The sequence below is a fragment of the Vanessa tameamea genome, chromosome 16 (assembly GCF_037043105.1).
Source record: "Vanessa tameamea isolate UH-Manoa-2023 chromosome 16, ilVanTame1 primary haplotype, whole genome shotgun sequence".
In the NCBI taxonomy this organism is placed as follows: Eukaryota; Metazoa; Arthropoda; class Insecta; order Lepidoptera; family Nymphalidae; genus Vanessa; species Vanessa tameamea.
The window spans coordinates 2,276,463-2,296,278 of NC_087324.1; the positions used below are offsets into that span (position 1 = coordinate 2,276,463).

At 32.9% G+C, this 19,816-nt stretch overlaps 1 protein-coding gene across 1 annotated transcript; it reads left to right on the forward strand.

Moving 5' to 3' along the window:
* The first annotated feature begins 1,270 nt into the window (after nucleotides 1-1,270).
* LOC113395748 (peptide transporter family 1-like) lies at nucleotides 1,271-19,509 on the forward strand. Its single transcript, XM_026633418.2, has 14 exons — nucleotides 1,271-1,330; nucleotides 2,777-2,858; nucleotides 3,395-3,536; nucleotides 4,358-4,444; nucleotides 5,913-6,187; nucleotides 7,569-7,651; nucleotides 10,057-10,227; nucleotides 11,057-11,182; nucleotides 11,881-12,003; nucleotides 12,355-12,674; nucleotides 13,329-13,548; nucleotides 14,169-14,255; nucleotides 18,357-18,506; nucleotides 19,280-19,509. The coding sequence occupies exons 1-14, from the start codon at nucleotides 1,280-1,282 to the stop codon at nucleotides 19,454-19,456; spliced, it is 2,094 nt and encodes a 697-aa protein (XP_026489203.2). The 5' UTR covers nucleotides 1,271-1,279; the 3' UTR covers nucleotides 19,457-19,509.
* The last annotated feature ends 307 nt before the right edge of the window (nucleotides 19,510-19,816 follow it).

The window sequence follows — 19,816 nt, forward strand, 5'->3', positions numbered from 1 at the left end:
CCTACTGGACTCTGGATAGATAAGGAAAGTCAGTTTGCACGTTAACCTCTAAAAAATTAACATTTATCGTATCTCCACGATTTGAGAACACTCCCCTTGCTGCCACAGGTAAGTCATCTCATTGTTTGTTTCCCTAAAATAAAAAAATAAAACAAATAATAGTCGTGACTTATTTTCTAACAATCTTGTAACGATCTTGATATGCCTTCAATGTCGATGATTAATGCTCAAAACCAAACGTAGTACTGGGGATAATTCTACTCACATATAACGATTATGATTCGTTCCCCATTCTATTCTGATCCAATTTCAACTGTACCTCGCAAAAATAAAACTCAGATTAATCGAAAACGATGGCCAAGTCTACTTACTTATGTCATGCTACTACCCAGATTATATTTCGACCCACATTCGCCCGAATCGCAACTGTGTCGTTGTGTTAGAACGGCTGAATGACAAAGATTACGTTTTGATTCGACAAAAATTATAATTTCTTAGTAAAATTGGCGCTTTGGATCGTGTAACGCGAGATTGTGACATTGAATATGATGTGTATAATATTTATAAGGTTGCAGGTTCTGTGCATTGGCGCTGTAACAAATTTTAACAATATATCACATCTTCAATGCGATACCAACCTTGGCGGTAGAATTTGTGATGAGAAAATCGTACCCGGCTTGCAAAATGCCTTTCTAACAAATCAAGTAGCGTTTACAAATCGATTGGTCCCAAAGTATTCCATACACAGCTGTCTAAAATAGTTTTCATAGTGACTATGGGAACCGCAGACACAACTATTCCTTGATAAGGAACTCGAGTAATAATGAAATAGTTATCATATCATAATATTATAAGACGAACAGTCTGAGTGTGTAAAAACTATTGAACAGATTTTCAACCGGTTTTTACAAATTGACGCAGTGATTCGCGAGGAAGGTTTAGGTTTATAATTCAGTAAATCGGCTGAAATATAACGATAAATGTAGAAAAAATCACCACTATCTAATTAACTGAGTAAAGTAATATATTAACACGAGTAACTTTATATATATATATTACGTTATAACGTTTAAGTTAAGACGGTTATTTAGTAATAAATAAATTATTATATATTATAAAGTTATAACGATGAAATATAATAATATACTTCACCGTCCAAACTTTGTTGTATGTTTTAATAAGATATGTAATATTTTATAACGTCTTGTTTGCTGAGTGAAATGTATATATTAGGAGATGTTTTATCATTTATCTTAGTCGTTGTGAGTAGGTTTTAAGAATGACAGCATCAAGGGATATTGTGAATGTGAAACGCGGAGAGGAATCGGTGGTTAGTACCATTAAATTAAAAAAAAAAAAAGCTTTTGCATTTATTTTTTTTGTAAGTGAAATGTGAATTTTATAATGATATAGACATATAATCCGATATGTTTTGGTGATTGGTAAGTAATAAATCATATATAAATAATTTTCGAATTGACGTTAATTATGTGACTGATTTTATTAAATCAAAAATCACCTTATTACCGATATTGCTCAATGAATAGGATGCTCAGTGAACTCAGTTGGGTCTGGCTCGAAGATTGCTGATTTAATCCCAAGCGAGCACTATTGAATTTACATCTAATTAAATTGTTTTTAAAACGTCTCTCGAACCAGTGGTAAAGGTCTTATGGAAAAAGTCGTATGGAATGCCGCACCACCAACCCGCAATAGATTAGTTTATTAATTTTATATTCAACCTCTTTTAACTATTTTACCTCGAAAAATATTCCCGTTGGGCCCGCTAATAAGACGTTCGTCATGTTTTAAATTTAAATTTCGTTAGAGACGAAATAGTGCCAGCTTGGTGATTAATGAGGGAATTCGTGCATCTTAACCGATAATTGCGGGTTCAAGTCCAGGCAAGCGCTACTGGATTTTTATGCGCTCAATTTATGTTCATAATTCATCTCGTGCTCGGCGGTTAAGGTAAACATCGTAAGGACCAGCATGTGTCTAATTTTAAAACGCGTTGGAGCAGCGTGGCGGAATAAGCTCTAAGCCTTCTCCTAAAAGGGAGTATAGGCCAGGGAAGGTTCAGCAGTGGGATATTTACTTTATTGTAAATTTCGTGAAAAACTCTTGCAACCGTTCACATAAAAGGGTTTTTAACGATATACTGACTATTTATAAGAGCTATAAGCGGGTGTTCATTTAAGTATTTGTTTATCTTTCTTTTTCCTTGTTTTGCACTTTGAAAGAATGAGACGCAGCATTGTTTAAATAAATATATAAAGATATTTTCGTCATCATCATCATTTGCTTGCTATTCCATGTATGTATTACAGTTTACAGCACAATATTGGCTTTAATAATTTATAGAATAAATTCGCAAATCGGTGTTTAAGGCGTAAAATCTCTCACGATTCACGCTGGGATATGATTTTATTCTGTTGCTGTAAACATATACTACTTTTCATTTATTCTCAATTCTGAAGTGAAAAATATATACTTGGTGGTAGGGCTTTGTGCAAGCCCGTCTGGGTAGGTACCACCCACTCATCAGATATTCTACCGCTAAGCAGCAGTACTCAGTATTGTTGTGTTCCGGTTTGAAGGGTGATTGAGCCAGTGTAACTACTAACACAAGGGATATAACATCTTAGTTGGTGGCGCATTGCTGATGTAAGGAATGGTTAATATTTCTTACAGCGCCATTGTCTATAGGCGGTGGATACCATAAAAAAAACCTTAGTTTTTATGTAATATAAATATTATGATGTTTTTTTTTTAGGAAAGAGATCGCTTTCCTCGAATAGTAATAATAATAATGATTGCCGAGTTCTGCGAACGATTTTCCTACTCTGGTATGAGAGGTGGGTTATTACATTATACTTATATAAACTTATTTGCGCTATGTATTTTAACAATATAACATGTTTTGCTATGTTTCTGTTTGTTATTCCGGTTGAAAATGTATATTAAAATAATTTCCTTCCGGGTCCAGAATATCAATACGGTAGATAAAGTATTGAATTAAATGTAAAACTACTACGAGTTCTGAAAGTAGATCCTATCTAAATGAATCGATCACCATTTATACTCCGCTGTATTAATTCTATTTCAATTTAACTTAGGGGATACACGTGACCATGTGATACCTCTCACAATACGCTTGATAGAAACGCTTGCAAACTTGATTGATGGTTGCACTTTACCTAAATTCCCATTGTCACGTGGGTAGGAGAGTTGCTCTGTTCTTCTCTACTGAGCACACATATATAATTGTATATGAATAAAACACTACATAAGAGTTCTCACACATACAAAGAAATGGAATTCCAGTATTAGAATACTTTAATTTTGGTTTGAATTTTTTTTTTCTTGTTTGTATGTGTGTAAATGTTTTCAGCATTCCTCACGCTGTACCTTCGCAGTAAACTCGGATACTCGGACGAAGGTGCGACAGAAATATATCACGTTTTCAGTACATTCGTGTACTTTTTCCCGATCCTCGGCGGCATACTCGCTGACAACTATCTCGGTAAATTTCGGTGAGTACGAGTATTATGTCATAACAACAATGTCATAACGAACAAAATATTTACTTGATTGGCATTTATCATTTTAAGTCCCATGTGCGTGTAATTACTTTGATTATACTCTTCATAAATTTTCTCTTCAGACCGTAATTAACATCTCTGTAACATCGCTTAATACTATTAAAAATCTGTAGTCTAGTAAAAATGACAAAATATAAATGATTATCCAAAAAACATACGGAGTTGTTTTTCGAAATTTTAATAAATAATCTGTGAATAATATTATTAATAGATTAATCATAACACAGTATATGTTGTATGTAAATTGCTTTGTTAAAACTAAGGTTTTATTATTTGTAGAATATATATGATAGTTGGAAAGCTTCACTTAGTGGTAGGTCTTTGTGCAAGCCCATCTGGGTGAGAACAACTAAGTATTATTGTGTTCTGGTGTGAGGGAGTGAGCCAGTGTATCTACCGGCACGTCTTAGTTCTCAAGGTTGGTGGCGCATTGGCGATGTAAGGAAGTGTAGGATAATATTTCTTACAGCGCCAATATCTGTGGGCGGCGGTAGCCACTTACCAATAGGTGGACAACTTGTCCGCCCGCCACCTATATCATTAAACCAACATTGAAACTACATTGAAAGTAGAACGATCTTAAATATTAAAACGATTTACGCATAAAAAAACGCAACCGCGTTCGTTTTTCTGAATTTGAGAATTCGATTGCGTGTCGATTTTGGTTCTTATGAATTGGCTTTGTTTAAAATATTGTAAGTAATCAATGATCGACATTGTTGTTGACAATGAAATCTTATTTTATTTTTTAGGACAATCCTCTACTTGATGTTCGTCTATGCGGGTGGAAATATGTTGGTAGCCATAACTGCTATACCTCATCTTGAAATACCGAAAAGGTAAGAAATATAAATAGTAAAACCTTTTTTTAGACTGATTACTTTTTATATTATTTTAATTTACTATTTTAAGAAACTTTAGGAGCTGTATTTGGATGAAAAAACTTTTCTACAAGTTAAAAATGGTATTATTAAAGTACATTAAGCCAGTCCAATACATATTAATAACGAATATTAATATTAAATCTCTACGTATGTTACGTTATACTTTCTTATTGAATGTCATAAATCTACCACCGGTTCTGAAGCTAAGAACAAACATCGGAAAAAGTCAGCGGGCCAATTTATTTTTGAAAAGTTAAATTATAGGTTTTACTACAAAATAATAAAACATTTTATTTTATATAGTCTGTTGTAGGTTACAATTGCATTTCTAAAGTGTGCAATCGTCTAAAAATAAATGAGTTTCATAATATTCCTTAACAGAAAAACGTTTCTTATATTATACAATTGAATATTATTGAACGCTTTCTGGGATCCTGTTGTGAAAACATCAGTCCTATATTATATAGACGAGTGTAAATACCAATTCCCAACAAAGTATACATACATGTAAATTTTCCACTGCTCTAAGGCCTCATCTCCCTTTGAAGAGAAGGTTTGGAGTATATTCCACCACGCTGCTCCAATGCGGGTTGAAATTAAACACATGCTGGTCCTTACGATGTTTACATTTACCGCCGAGCACGAGATGAATTATGTACATAAATTGAGCACATAAAAATTCAGAATTTCGTTGAAATTAGACACATGCAGATGTCCTCACGATGTTTTCCTCCACCGTCGAGCATGAGATGAATTATAAACACAAAGTATACAGGATTATATATTATATTTGTTTAAATAGTTTGTTCGCGACTGTTAAAGGTTCGTAAACTAAATTAGATTGTATTACAATATGAAGTTAAATTTGTTACTGATTACTCTGGGTTAATTGCAATATTCTCGCTTCAAGCTAATTATAAAATGAATAATTAGGAAATTAACATATTTAAGGCTTTTTCCATAAAATAGTAGGCTGGAAATATTCACGAGCAAGTTATACACGTATAACTTTCATTTGTATTTTGTATGAATTCTATTATTCTTTAAATATTTATTTTATTAATTTTTGTTTTGTGTATGTACATATTAGAATTAATAATTAGTGATGTACTCTGTAATTAATGATGGACAAGCGAGAGACTAATCTTGCCGGTTCATTCGGAACCGGTGGTAGCTTTAAATTTAATTCAACACTGTGACATGACGATTCCGAAGTGCTTTTATGAGTCTATTTTGAGCTTGTTCGGCGAAACATGAGAGCCAAATTTCAAAATAACGGGCTGCGATAATTTAAAGCTTAATATCTCGTACACAGAATTGTTAGTTATTTTGGCTGAAATCGATCTTCTATCACTAAACCATTGAGACAGTTTGTGTGTAAGTAACTTGGGTAAGTAAGGTCAATTGAGATTCTTTCTTTCAGATTATGCACATTACTTGGTCTATTTCTGATAACATTGGGTACTGGAGGTATAAAGCCATGTGTTACTGCTTTCGGAGGTGACCAGTTCGTCCTCCCACAGCAAGAGAAACAGCTTGCATTGTATTTCAGTATTTTATATTTTAATATATGCACTGGAAGTCTGATCGCTAAAACTGTGTCACCTATATTGAGATCGGATGTCCATTGTTTTGGTGATAAGGACTGTTATTCCTTGGCTTTCGGCGCTCCAGGTTTTATCGTGTTGATTTCCATTGGTAAGTAGATTATTTTTTCGGTATTATAATGAAATAACAGATTTTTTCTGTTGCATTTCTCCCAATGACCTCTTCTATTGTTATCCAAAGTACATGTTGTCACTACAGCCTATAAAAATTTAAGTTGTAAGAAATATTAGACGTTTATGAAATCGCCACTGCGCCACCAATCTTGGAAACTAAGAGGTTATGTCCTTTTGTCGTTAGTTACACTGACACACTCTTAAACCCGAAGCAAAACAATGTTAAGTAGTTTGCTGTTTCACGGTAGAATATCTGATGGGTGGGTAGTACCTATCCAGGCGTGTCGCAAGTAGCGTGTTTATACAATAAAACAATACTTCGCGTGTTTTCCAAAGTTTCTAATGGGTTCATGAGTTCATTGTGGAAATGCCGTAAAGAATAAAAAGGAGTATGTCATTCTCATAGACCCGACAATGTATTCTATTCTTATTGGTGATAAGTCAACTGCACTGTACTCATAACAATATGTGAACATATTATAAGCGCACTTTCTGTCCGCTCAATGTCCCAATCTTATGGAACGGCGAGCCGGAACAGCTGTAGAGATTTCAGACGTAAGATCTTTGGTTGTAAGTGCTTATCGAGATAACACTGTCGATTTCTTAACTCTGGCCTGCTACTGAGAAGTTTTCGAACCCTGATAATTGTTTATCGGTCCCATCCGGAATTTGATACAGGACCTTGGTCTTAAATGCTAGCCATTAGAACAAGCGTCAATAGCGCTATGCGCAGCGGTTTACGGGCCGCCTAGCGATATAAAAGTCCCAGGTTCCCCTTGGGCTATTGTTGTCCCCATTGAGGGGTAAATAGGAATATTAGTAATTTCTTAAAAAACAAAGTCTTTAAACGTATAACCCAACGTAATTAGTTTACTAGATTCGTAATAACCTCTGTTGGCGTTATTATCGAATGAATTAAACCATTCATAAATAGAGATTGGAAATGCTGATATGGTATCTGCGATTTCAATTTTAATTATCTTATTTATATACTCATAAATGTAAACAAATATAATTATATAACACTAATTTGAATAACCTAGCTCTTATCTTGTTTAAGGGCGTCTATTCTCGTATTATTTCTGACAATGGTTTTGTTTGTTAGGTAAATAAAAATGTGTCATATTATAGTACGGTACATTAAAAAGGTAAACATAAATATGTTTATGTGTTTCTTTGGTGGTACGGCTTTGTCTGGTTAGGCATCCCCCACTAATTACATATTCTACCGTCAAAAATTAATGTTTAGTATTTTTTTGTTCCGTTTTGAAGGTCAGACCAGGCACAAGGAACATCTTAGTACCCGAGATTTTATTATTTAATTACAAGTATATTTAAATTAATTTTGTATTTCTTAGTGGTTTTCGTCAGCGCTAAGAGTAAATACGTCATGAAGAGACCGGAGGGCAACCTTTTGTTTGACTTTGTTAAATGCGTTTCAGTGAGTATTCTGTAACGGAAAAACTAGTTGCTTGTAGACATTTTGTTTCACTTACACGCAATATTCATCTCTGCTTATGTCACATCAATAATATTAGTTTAATTGTTTACTTCTGCTATTTTATATGACTGTGTTTGTTTATTTGTTTGACGTTTCGTAATATTGTTTTTGTCTTGTGTTAAAAAAGTTTTATTATGAAAAATGAATCTTGGCTTATTTTTAAAATGGATAACCAAAATAAATGTATATTGAGATGTCAAATTGAATTCTTAATAATACGTAATAGCTTTGTTTGTTCTGACTGGACACAGATTATTTCGTCATTGTCACGTAGGAGATTGATGGATGTAGTCGAGATTGCAAAATCCATTAATTTTTGAACATACGCGTACATACAACGTACGTACATCAGGCTTTCTTTGTTTGTAGTGAGGTACTTAATTTTACATATAAAAACATTACATTTAAATTCTAGCTAGAAAACTCGTTGAAGTAACAAAAAAATATGGCCTAAAAATTTAATTTTTAAGTCTAGCTCCAAGTAAAAATAAACTAGCAGTCCACTGAAGGTGGCGTTTGCCTAGCAGTAGTAGAAAATTTACTTGATTTTTAATTTTCATACTATACATATATGTATATGCTGATACAAGTATATGGAATCACACTTGTCACCTTTATAGCCTAAGGGACTGTGCCCGAAACTCTAAAGAAGTTTGCCCCACTCTAAATTAATTTTACAAGCCATACACAGCAATGTATTATAGATCTAAAATCTAAATGTCTTTATTAGCATTATGTTAATGTAAACGTGTCAATTTATGAACCGAAACCTCTTTAACAAATTCGCTCCAACAGTTATAATAAAAATTGGACGTAAAAATGTAATACAAACTACATATATATTTATAAACACAATACCACAAACACAAGAAATTCCGCTCGTAAATTAATTATGTTTTGTTACATAACGCAAAAAATCGGGAGAATGATTGGTTTTAGGACTACATAAAAATATTTTTAATTGTTACATGAACATCGTTATTTTTAACGATATGGTACACGTATGTACTTATTCCGAACATATGTGTATTAAAATTCGTAGATAATATTTTTAGATACAAAATTATTTCTTATGAGCTTTTCTGCGTAACGTACAAAGAAATACAAGAGTTTTCACTATTCATTATTAAAGGTTCTTATTTTAATTCCGTTTTTGTTTTTGTTAAAAATATTTGTTGTACACGCATGAATGCTGGTGTTGAATCCGGTATTGTCATTTGCATCAAATGGCTGAAAGCTATCTCTGAAACACGCCGTATATTCTGGTATATATTGTATACGCTGTATATCTTATGCACATAGTATTAGTATTTTTCTTAAGTTAGGCATTACAAAGAAAAAAACTACTTGTGATTTATTATTATAGAAAAATGTATGTATGACCTTACCTTTTTAATGTTTTGATAACAATCGTATTTTCACAATCGTCCCTCGGACTGTAAATAAAAATATTGACATTTGTACCAGCTCTTAGTAGCCTATATGTTTGTTCATGGTAAATTATTTGTTTCCACGTATTTTTTGCAATTCGTAAATTTTGTGTCCGAGTTGTTTTGTTAATACTCATTATATGTTATTTAAACTGTTCTATATATGTGTTTAAAATTTACTTTTCCTTAAATTGATCAAAGAAGACGCTGGTGTCATTAATTCAGTGTGAAAATGATGATTTATCATTATTTTGTCATTATTTTGCTGAACATATTATTTAAATTAATATTAAAAGTAAAAATATTGCGATTTAGATATAAGTAAATGTACTTTAAGCATTACGGGTTGGGTTTTTTGTTGAAAAATTTATGAAGGAAAGAAAGTATTGTTTTATTACACAAGTGAGCAAAGATGTTATGTTTTTAGGCTTCATGTATATATATGTTTGTTTGTGACTTTATTCCACTATAAATTTTAAATAAAACATCATATTGTCTGACAATGGCTGTTAATAAATAAAGTCAGTCATAATGGCTATAAATAAACTCAGGGCAGGTGTGTTTTTAAATTTTTAAGGTAAAAATTGTCATAAACAATTTATTTTTCGGTTCGATTCCCGGCCGAGTCGATGTAGTAAAAGTTCATTAGTTTTCTATGTTGTCTTGGATCTGGGTGCTTGTGGTACCGTCGTTACTTCTGATTTTCCATAACACAAGTGCTTTAGCTATTTACATTGGGATCAGAGTAATGTATGTGCTGTTGTCCAATGTTTATTATTTATTATTATTATTTTTATGTCAACATAATAATCAAATTGTAGTAAATAATTAATCTGCGAAGAAAAAAAAAATCAAAGGACTTTATAAATAAAGCCAACGATAGTGGCTAGTTGAAAATAATAATTTAAATTTTAGTTGGGACTTAAAAACGCTTTAATAAAAGGTAAAACCGAGAAACAATCTCATTGGTTGGACAGCACGCAACACAGATACGACAAGCGTTTCATACGGGACGTGAAGAAAACTCTATCAATACTGACTTTGTTCACCGTTTTGCCGGTATTTTGGGCGCTTCTTGATCAATTGGTAAGATTTATTGGATATTATTTAAATAATAAAAATCTAAATATAATTTATTCAGGTAGGCTTTTACAAGCCTAATATTTTTGAATTGTTTACCTATATATATATATATATATATATATATAACAGACTATATTTAGCGAAGCTACCACTTTTTTCACTTTAAGTTTGTTACCTTGGGATCTACGATGTTATATAATTTATACCCGTAGTTCCAATAGCGGTACTTACTCATCCTTGAAACTAGAATACAAAAATAGTAAGTATTTCTATTATATATTTGGAGTGTGGCTCAATGAATGTAAGAACCATGTTGCCGGAGAATGGAAACACACACCGCGCAAACATCGAAGCTACGACAAACGTCATTATAGTCTAAATAAATATTTGTCCTGAGCTTTGTTGAATTCGCGGCCGTTAGCAGTTAGATCTGGCCTAGCATTTGTTAAGCTTGATATATATTTCTTACTTTAATAGTAGGTATTAATGATTTTTATTAAGATTATTATTTTTATTATTATTATTCATGGGCGGTGGTAGTCACTTTCCATCAGGTGAGACTCCTGCTCGTTTGCCACCTATGACATAAAAAAAAAAAATAATAATAAAAAAAAAAATAATAATAGCTTCTGCTTCTTTATTTTTATCGATATTATTTTCGGAAATTCTTCATATTGTACTTATATATCTTATAATATTCTTGGATAACGTTCTTCAATTTTTTTTGATAGTCTTACACACTTTTATAATAAATAGAGAATTAATTATAATATCCAACGATTTATACTCAACGCTCGTAGAGATAGAATTTCATATATAAATGTTATTAAAGGGTTCAAGATGGACGCTTCAGGCTACGAAGATGGATGGTCGCTTCGGATTCGTAACAATTAAGCCGGATCAATTACAAGTGATAGGTCCTATAAGTATACTCATATTGATACCACTGTCGCAAAAGGTAAAGATGACAAATTAAAAAAAAAAACTGTACTGTAACAATATTCTTTCGTCTTCACGTAAGCATGCCTTGTTAAGCTACTTTTCTTTGTTTATAATCTGTTTTGTATCTATTGTAACGATTAGTTTTGGTTTTGAATTTGGAATTACGAAAAGAATACCAGCCTTAAAATTTAAATTTGATAATATACGTAATTTACTTTTATAATCATAAAGGTTGTACACAGGTTTTTCTAATATAATAATGGAATTCGTTCAACAAATTTTATATGAAGTAAATCTTAACCAATGATTCCGTGTTCAAACCCAGGCAAGAATGTTTATAATGCATCTCGTACTCGCGTGAAAAACTTTATCTTTCTAAACATGTTATCTGGGAAGATGTGTGTTTAATGAAAATAATAATTATTGACACGTCAGTTAATGATTGAATACAAACAACGTTATCATTCAACATTATATATATAATATTAGTGGGCTTAAAGTTAATCATACTAATATATTTTTTGTCTACGTTTTTAATTGTTAAATATTTTGAAAATATATAGGTTTCATTTAATACTAATTATTTTTTTTATAATTATTACAAATAAAGGAAGTCAAAACTTTCAACCATTTTTATAATGATCATGTGATATTTTATGTCGCGTTGAAATTTTGTTTTAATAAATACGCGTAATGTATTCGATTATATTTCAGTACATCTACCCATATTTTGAAAAATATAATATATTAAGAAATCCACTCCACAAACTGACGTTAGGCGGCGTTTTGGCTGGCGTCGCGTTCATTGCCTCTGCTCTCGTCGAGATTTATATCAAGGTAAGGTTCATCTCCTCCAAATGATATGATATCCAAATGATGGGATGAAGTTGCTTTCATTATATATTATGTATTAAATAACATACAATGAAATTAATTGCCATTGCTTGAGAATAATTAAACGGCAAGAAATAAAATTAGTCATTAAAACGTCGTCTGAATTAAAACATTAACAAAAATATATTTTATAAAACCGTTTATAAGAGAACCTGCCAGTCGTCTGCCGAACCTCTAGTTCTCTAGCTATGATTCTGATTTATGGTCAGAGACATAACTCATTCACAAGCTCATTCAATCTTCCCGCATAAATTAAGTTACTTGATAAATACGTTTTTAAATCCTTTTTTTCAGACCACATATCCAGAATTACCTCAACTAGGATATTCTCAATTACGTATATTTAATGGTAATCCTTGCCCTATATCCATACAAAACGATCAACAAGGAATAATTTACAGTATTCCGTCTCTTTCGCACTATACAAATAAACACATGCAGGTGAAAGGAACAGAAGATATCCGACTGAACATAAGCGGTGATTGTATTGATACTAGGGATGAATTATTTACATTGAACGAGAAGAAAGCGATATCTTTCTTTGTAAATGGCAACAATATAGTTAGATTCAATGAAAATGTGGATAAGAGCAAATCTGGGTTGCCATTCGTAAGGTAATATTAAACCTCTTTAGTTATTTTTACTCTTTAGCTTGGGCAAATATATATTATGATTTACTATTATTTATTGTCTGTACTTTTTTTAAAAAGGAGAGCCGCTTTTTTATTACTACTAATAGTATTTGTTAGGGAAGGGCATAGTTCAAACTAACATAACTTTGTATTTTACATAGTTACTACTAAGTTTCTTGCATTTCCTTCTCGGTAGAATCTACTTTCCGAACCGGTGGTAGCTTCACTTAATATCGTTTTGTAAAATTACGATTCAAAAATGCTTGTAAATGCCTACTTGAATAAAGTATATTTTAATTTTGATTTTGAAGGAATGAAATGAACACATTACTAAGCCAGAAAGGCCAAGTTAAGCGTCCATCTGCGAATTTTTATTTTTAGAATTTGAATATGGCCGCGTAAATGTGACCGTTGCTTTAAAAATATTTTGCTCACAATCACCCTCTATTACGAGTTTGATAGTAAACTTTAAAGTAATTTACCTTTGTATTTAACCATGCAAATTCCATCAGCGCCTCTAGCGATGATTATGATGATGATGAAGTTGTACTATATGTTGTATGACTTCTTACGACAAACTCTCAAAAGTTTGATTCTTTCATCTCCTTCTAGTATAAGATTTGAATCAATTTACAGATTTCTCGTCTCTGATCGAGTAGATTTAACAAACGTAACGCTCTTCAATGAAAAGAGGAATGAAATTGAAACGTACATTTACGCCGGCGCGAGCGTACAAATGGAAGTGTTCATGTCGGTGTACTCCATACGAGTAAGAGATAAAGTCGTCTTGAGTGAGATGTCGATGGATAATGGCGGCGTCTATAATATAATGATAGACAAAAACGGAGATGATTACGTAAGTGACGATATCATAAAGTATCATATTTAACATTGTGTTCTGAATGAACATATGAGGCTAGAAGTGGACCCAAAATTGAGAATATTTTTTATTTGATATAGGAGAATTTCTGTTGCGAAAAACATAAATAATATTCCTATTTGCCCAACGAATTGATCATTATGGCTTTGCTAGGACACGATCTGTACAACAAGTGATTCCTAATCTTTAATCCTGATACGTATCTGGGCAAGTAATACAACTTTCAGTTTTCTTGAGACTAATTATTTGTGTTAATGAAGTTCGTCGGTGAAGAAAAAAATCGTGAGAAAACTTGTACGATTCGAATGAACTTCTTCTTTTAATGTTATTCTTCTTATTCACATTATTATATTCTCCAATACATTAAATAAACCTGTACAGAATAATTTTGCCCCATTGAGACTGTTAATGTATCTGCTTGATCGAACAACTGGTAGATGTCATGGGAACCCAAATGTCTACGGCAGTAAGGACTATTATTATTAATTAAATTACATTTTCCACGACATAGGATATTGACTCGCTTATTTTGTTTCATATCGGATTTTTTATCTTAAACAAGTTTACAATGAATAAACAATTTTGAATATTTTCAGACGGCAAAAATAGTCGCGATCACGGAACCGAACTCCATAACAATGGCGCTATTGTTACCTCAGTTCCTGATCATATCGACTGCAGAGGTGAGTTTTATAAGTATCTATTTATTGGGATGCCACTTAATTAACAATCGTCTGTATCTTTATTTAGTTGCAATTAAAGTTTCTATACTAATATTATTAATGCGAAAGTTACTCTGTCTGTCTTTATGTCTGTGTGTTGGTCATTGACCTCCAAGGAAGGACATTTTTATGCCTAACGCCTAACGACCAACTCCTAAAACACAGGCGAAGTCGCGGGCGACAACGAGGTTTAACAATAAAATACTTTAGAGACAAAAAAGTGTGGTGTTTCTTAGCTTTTCTTATTCATGTTGCAATGGTAACAAGGCAAACAATGTTGAACAATGTTTTTTATTTATTTATAACAATTAAAAAATTACAAGCTACTAGTGGCAAGGTTAGTGGCAAGGGCAATATTAAGGCTACTTATTTTGCATCCCGTGCTTTATTGTACCTCAGATCTGAGTCACACTAAAACAAATAATTGATAACTCGACCGGTAAATAGTTTCTAGTAATCCAATTAAATCGAAATTAAATAACATCTAGTATATACAATACTAAAATAATAAATACTCATAATGTGCATAGGTCTCAAACCTTTGCTGAAATCCAGACATAAAATGTCGCAGACTAACTTCGTCGAAACGACCATACAAGTTAATTCAGGGCTGACAACATTTCACTTACGTTACTAATATCCGCTTAGTAATGTTATTGTGTTGTGCTTTGAGATTGTAACTGCAGATTCGAGAAGATAACATCTTATTTCCCAAGGTCGGTGTCGGTAAAAGAGATGGTTAACATTGTTACATCGTCAATGTGTAGACAGGCTGTGGTGATCACTATCAATTGGTCCAGAATTGGATCATTAAAACATATATTCATGTAACGATTTTGCTTGGTGATAGGGCTTTGTGCAAGGTGAGGTACTACCCGCTCATCAGATATTCTACCGCCAAACAGCAGTACTCAGTATTGTTGTGTTCCGGTTTGAAGGGTGAGTGAGCCAGTGTAACTACAGGCACAAGGTACATAACATCTTAGTCATCAACCTTGGGAAGGTTGGTGGAGCATTGGCGATGTAAGGAATTGTTAATATTTCTTATAGCGCTATTGTCTATGGGCGACGGTGACCACTTACCATCAGGTGTCCCATTTGCTATCTATATCATACAAAAAAATTAACGATGCGTGTTGCTTACAGTTTAATAACAGTTTTAATGACTCGTTACTCGTAAATCAAAATCGCAAATGGATCACCTGATGGTAAGTGGTCACCACCGCCCATAGACATTGGCACTGTAAGAAATAATAACCATTCCATACATCACACTAATGCGCCGCCAACCTTGTGTGCTATGATATTATGTGTCTGTAGTTACATTGGCTCACTCACCCTCCATCACCCTCCAATCCGAACACAATTATACCACGTATTGCTGTTAAGCAGTAGAAGGTCTGATGGATTGGGTGGTACAGGTAATATTAGTAGGATTAACCTCGTATATCCTTATAATTTGGTTTAACAAAATAATGCTTAAAGTTTAAAAAAAGACCTTGGCAGCCCTGCTGTAATCCAGGCTGAATATGAACCGACTTAGGTCGACGTTAAGACGCCATTTACGTAAAATTTCGCCGTACATGACCTATTTAAGGTGTTAAGTGTACAAGTTTTTGTATAACATGTATGTGTTCGGAATGAATATTAGCAAACTTCGTCTTGTTGATACGTTTTCGACAAATTAACATACCATTTTGAAACCATTGAACACAATTTGTAAAACATTTCTTATCTTAACAATTACTATCCGATGACCAGTTACCTTAACACTTCTTGTTATTGCTTGTATTATCTTTCCGTGTAAAGGGAAATCTAGCCTGTGTAATTATAGGCTCAAGGGACATAAGGTTTCTAGACGTTTCTTTGTATGTCGTCTTCTTGTAGAGCACAAATTGCAGTGATATTTTCTTTTTATTTGAATTATAATTTAAAGGTAACTGTCCCACCCATTGAGGGACTGTAAAAAGTGTTATCCCTTCCTTCGACATAAGTGTGCCACCATTCATGGTAACGTGTACCTGCAAGAACAATGGTAAACTTTTTAAACCAAAATACAGTATTATAAATACTAGATGTTGCCTGCGGCTTCGCTAGAGTTAATCGTCAGGTGTTAGGCGTAATAAGTTCAAGTTTGCTTCACAATAGTTTTCATCAAATACGGTTCAGTTTAACCGTGTAAAAGCAAACAGTTAGAAAAACAGTCAGGAAGACAGACAGAGATATAGACAGAGTTGCTTTCATATTAGTATAGATGTATAAATTTATGAATAACAATAACTGTAATGCTACGTTGAATAAATTAATTTGTGTTTAAGTTTAATTTTATTTGCGGTCGAATATCTTATAAGCTCACGTTTCTGTGTCGGTCGTATTCAGATAGGCAAGCACAAGAATGCAGCAGTAGGTGTCTGGTGCACGGTTAAATACAAAATACATTACGAGTTCCTTGTTGTAATATTACAAACGTAAGCTGTGAAATGTGTATCTCGACGAATCCACTAATGTATCGTTATTGCAAGCTAGTTTCGGCGAATGCTCCTATCACCTTTTTAAATATTTAACAAATTAAGCGATAACTTTGAAGTGGATTATTTGTTATTTTCCAATAGGATATTACGTGATTTATGATTTAATTATAGTTGAAGTTTACGCTGTGCTTCGTATATAGTTTAGAGCGAATTAAGAAACTCAAAACTATGTATAAATCAATGGAGTGGAGAGAGTGGAATCGGCTTTGTATATTCAGGCAACGTTAATCATTAGATCTATAGAATCTTCGAACTTCTAAATCGAATTGTCAAAATACAATATTTATCTTTCAGTTGTAAAGGCATAATTCAATCAATCAGGTCTTTTAGCAACGGTAATGTTAAATCTAGAAGGATGACCATAAAATATAACAGTTGCTAATATAAGAAACATCAAACTTTTATCCACAATGCGCCGCCAAAACGTCTTTCCAACATAATAACCGGAATACATTAAGGTGGTCCACTATCGGGAGCATTCGTCTATATCGTAACAGTTCAACCATAGTGGGCAACAAAGCTAAACAAGTGGGCTACCTATAATGATACAATTTGAATTATTAGAATAACTGAATAACTGTGTTTGGGGCGGTGAGGAACACCGTAACATCAAGTGTTGCTTATTCGTATTAGGATAACTAAGCGATGTGTGAGTGGCACCACCACAGTTGTGTGTGTGCTTGCAAAAGCGTAATAAAAATGTTGCAAATCGAGTTTCATTGTTACGCAATTTCGGTATTTGTGTTTCTTATAATATTATAAGTATTGTAGTCAATTCCTCATGATATATTTTACAATATTATTACAATGTTCGACATTGTGTTTAGAGTTAGTTGTTACTGATGAGGATAGTACGTTTAATGTTACGTTCTCGTTCTCTGTACAGTTGTTGCTGGCACTTGTGTGATGTTATCTGGCATAGTTCCATCAACGGCAAATTGTTGGCACCAGATTAGAAATGGATGTAATTTAACAAAAGAAAATTCATTTTTTTATATTAGAGAGTAAATAGATAATAGCAATAGATAAAATGATTGAATTATAAATTGATTATCAATGACGTTTGCACAGTAATTTACTTTTTTATACTTTTTTTGTGTTATTGTCTCAGTAGGTCTTGTATATCTTCTAATATTATAAATGCGAAAGTCTGTCTTGTTGTTCTTTCACATCCAAATCACTGTTCAGTTCGATGAAATTCGGTATGAAGCAAGTGTGAATGAAGCTTTACTTTTTTTACCTAACACCTGACTACTAAAATAGATATACTTATACGTATTATTTGCTGCAAGGATATCCAGCACAAATTCATACATAGCCTTCTGGCGAACTATCAATACAATCAAAGACATTGAAATATTCCCATTAATAATTTTATTTTTAATTAGTCAGACAAATTGTTATTTTTTTATTTTCTATTTATACATAAAAACATTTTTTAAATTTAAGTTTACTACTACATTGAGTGACAAAAAATATATCAGCGTTCTATATGGTGTGTGTTTCTTGATGTTGTTATTATTGTCACTAGGTGTTGTTCGCGGTGACGGGTAACGAATTCGCGTTCAAAGAGGCACCGGAGAGCATGAAGGCAGTGATGTCGGCCTTTTGGTTGTTAACCGAAGCGGCTGGAAATGTCATAATAATTATTGTAACACGACTCTTCATTAATTATAAGCAGGTAATTATATTATTACATTACATTACATTGACAGCCTGTAAATGTCCCAATGCTGGGCTAAGGCATCCTCTCCTTTGAGGAGAAGGTTTGGAGCATATTCCACCACGCTTGGTGGAATACATATGTGGCAGAATTTCGTTTAAATTAGACACATGCAGGTTTCCTCACGATGTTTTCCTTCACCGCCGAGCTCGAGATCAATTATAAACACAAATTAATTACATGAAAATTCAGTGGTGCTTGCCTGGGCTTGAACCCGAAATCATCGGTTAAGATGCACGCGTTCTAACCACTAGGCCATCTCGGCTCAATTATATTATATGTATTTAAAATCATTAAAGATTAAAAAAAAAAACAATCATTGATACATACTAATTGTTTTTTTTTAAATCTTAGTAAATATTCGTTGTCAGGTTAAAGATTAGCTATCGATATTATTTGGACTTGTCTGACAAAAATAAGAGGGTAAAATGTACACTTATACGCATTGAATCCAAGAATGTTTTAAGAACTGACTAAGTTTTTGTGGATGATTTTAATGGCACTCAAGCTTTCGATCGATAGCGTCCTAGTAGCATCCAGGTTTGGTTTGGTTTGGAAGCATCCCAAGGATTGCGTCGGGTAGCTTTACTACTCGTAGTTTAGTGAAAGCCATAGAATGCTATAGTTATGTTGCGAATACAAAGAATTTGAGTGTAAGCATTTTAACCAAAAAGGAGACTTACAACATTCAAATAAAATGTAACATTGAATTGTATTTGTAATTATTTTAGGAAACCCAGTCATTTATTTACACCGGGTTGGTGTTTACTTCGATAGCAGCGTTCCACTTCATGTCTCGTAATTATCAGTTCGGCTTCGCGGACGAGGAAGTGAGGAAGGAACGTAGGAGTAACAGTGAAGTGTTGTACCAACAAGTGAAGCAGGCCGAAGACTGTTTAGAACATTGATTGCAATGATATAAGCATGTTATAACATATTTAAATATATTTTTTTATTGTGTTATGATTTTTTTATTAATTTATCAATGCCACTTTTTAAAGAATTGAAATCCATATATGTAAAAGCAAAATTCCATTCAAATCTCCGAAACTATAATACCTACAAACTTGAAATTTGGCAGGTAGGTTCCATATAAGGTGTAGATATTCGCTAAGTACGGATACGAAACTCGGGTGGAGTAAAACGGAAGTTGGAAGTTTAGGTTTTATAAATTTCGCGCAGGTTCAGCTAGTATTATATAAATATATGGACATACAAAACAACAACTGATTTTTAAGAAAGAATAATTCAGTTTGGAAGCGATGTTC

Bases quoted from the DNA above. Each gene is read 5' to 3' on its own strand.
- LOC113395748 (XM_026633418.2), top strand. From the start codon at position 1,280: ATGACAGCATCAAGGGATATTGTGAATGTGAAACGCGGAGAGGAATCG. The intron at 3,537-4,357 runs GTGAGTACGAGT...TTTATTTTTTAG, and splicing joins AACTATCTCGGTAAATTTCG to GACAATCCTCTACTTGATGT. The intron at 12,004-12,354 runs GTAAGGTTCATC...CCTTTTTTTCAG, and splicing joins TCGTCGAGATTTATATCAAG to ACCACATATCCAGAATTACC.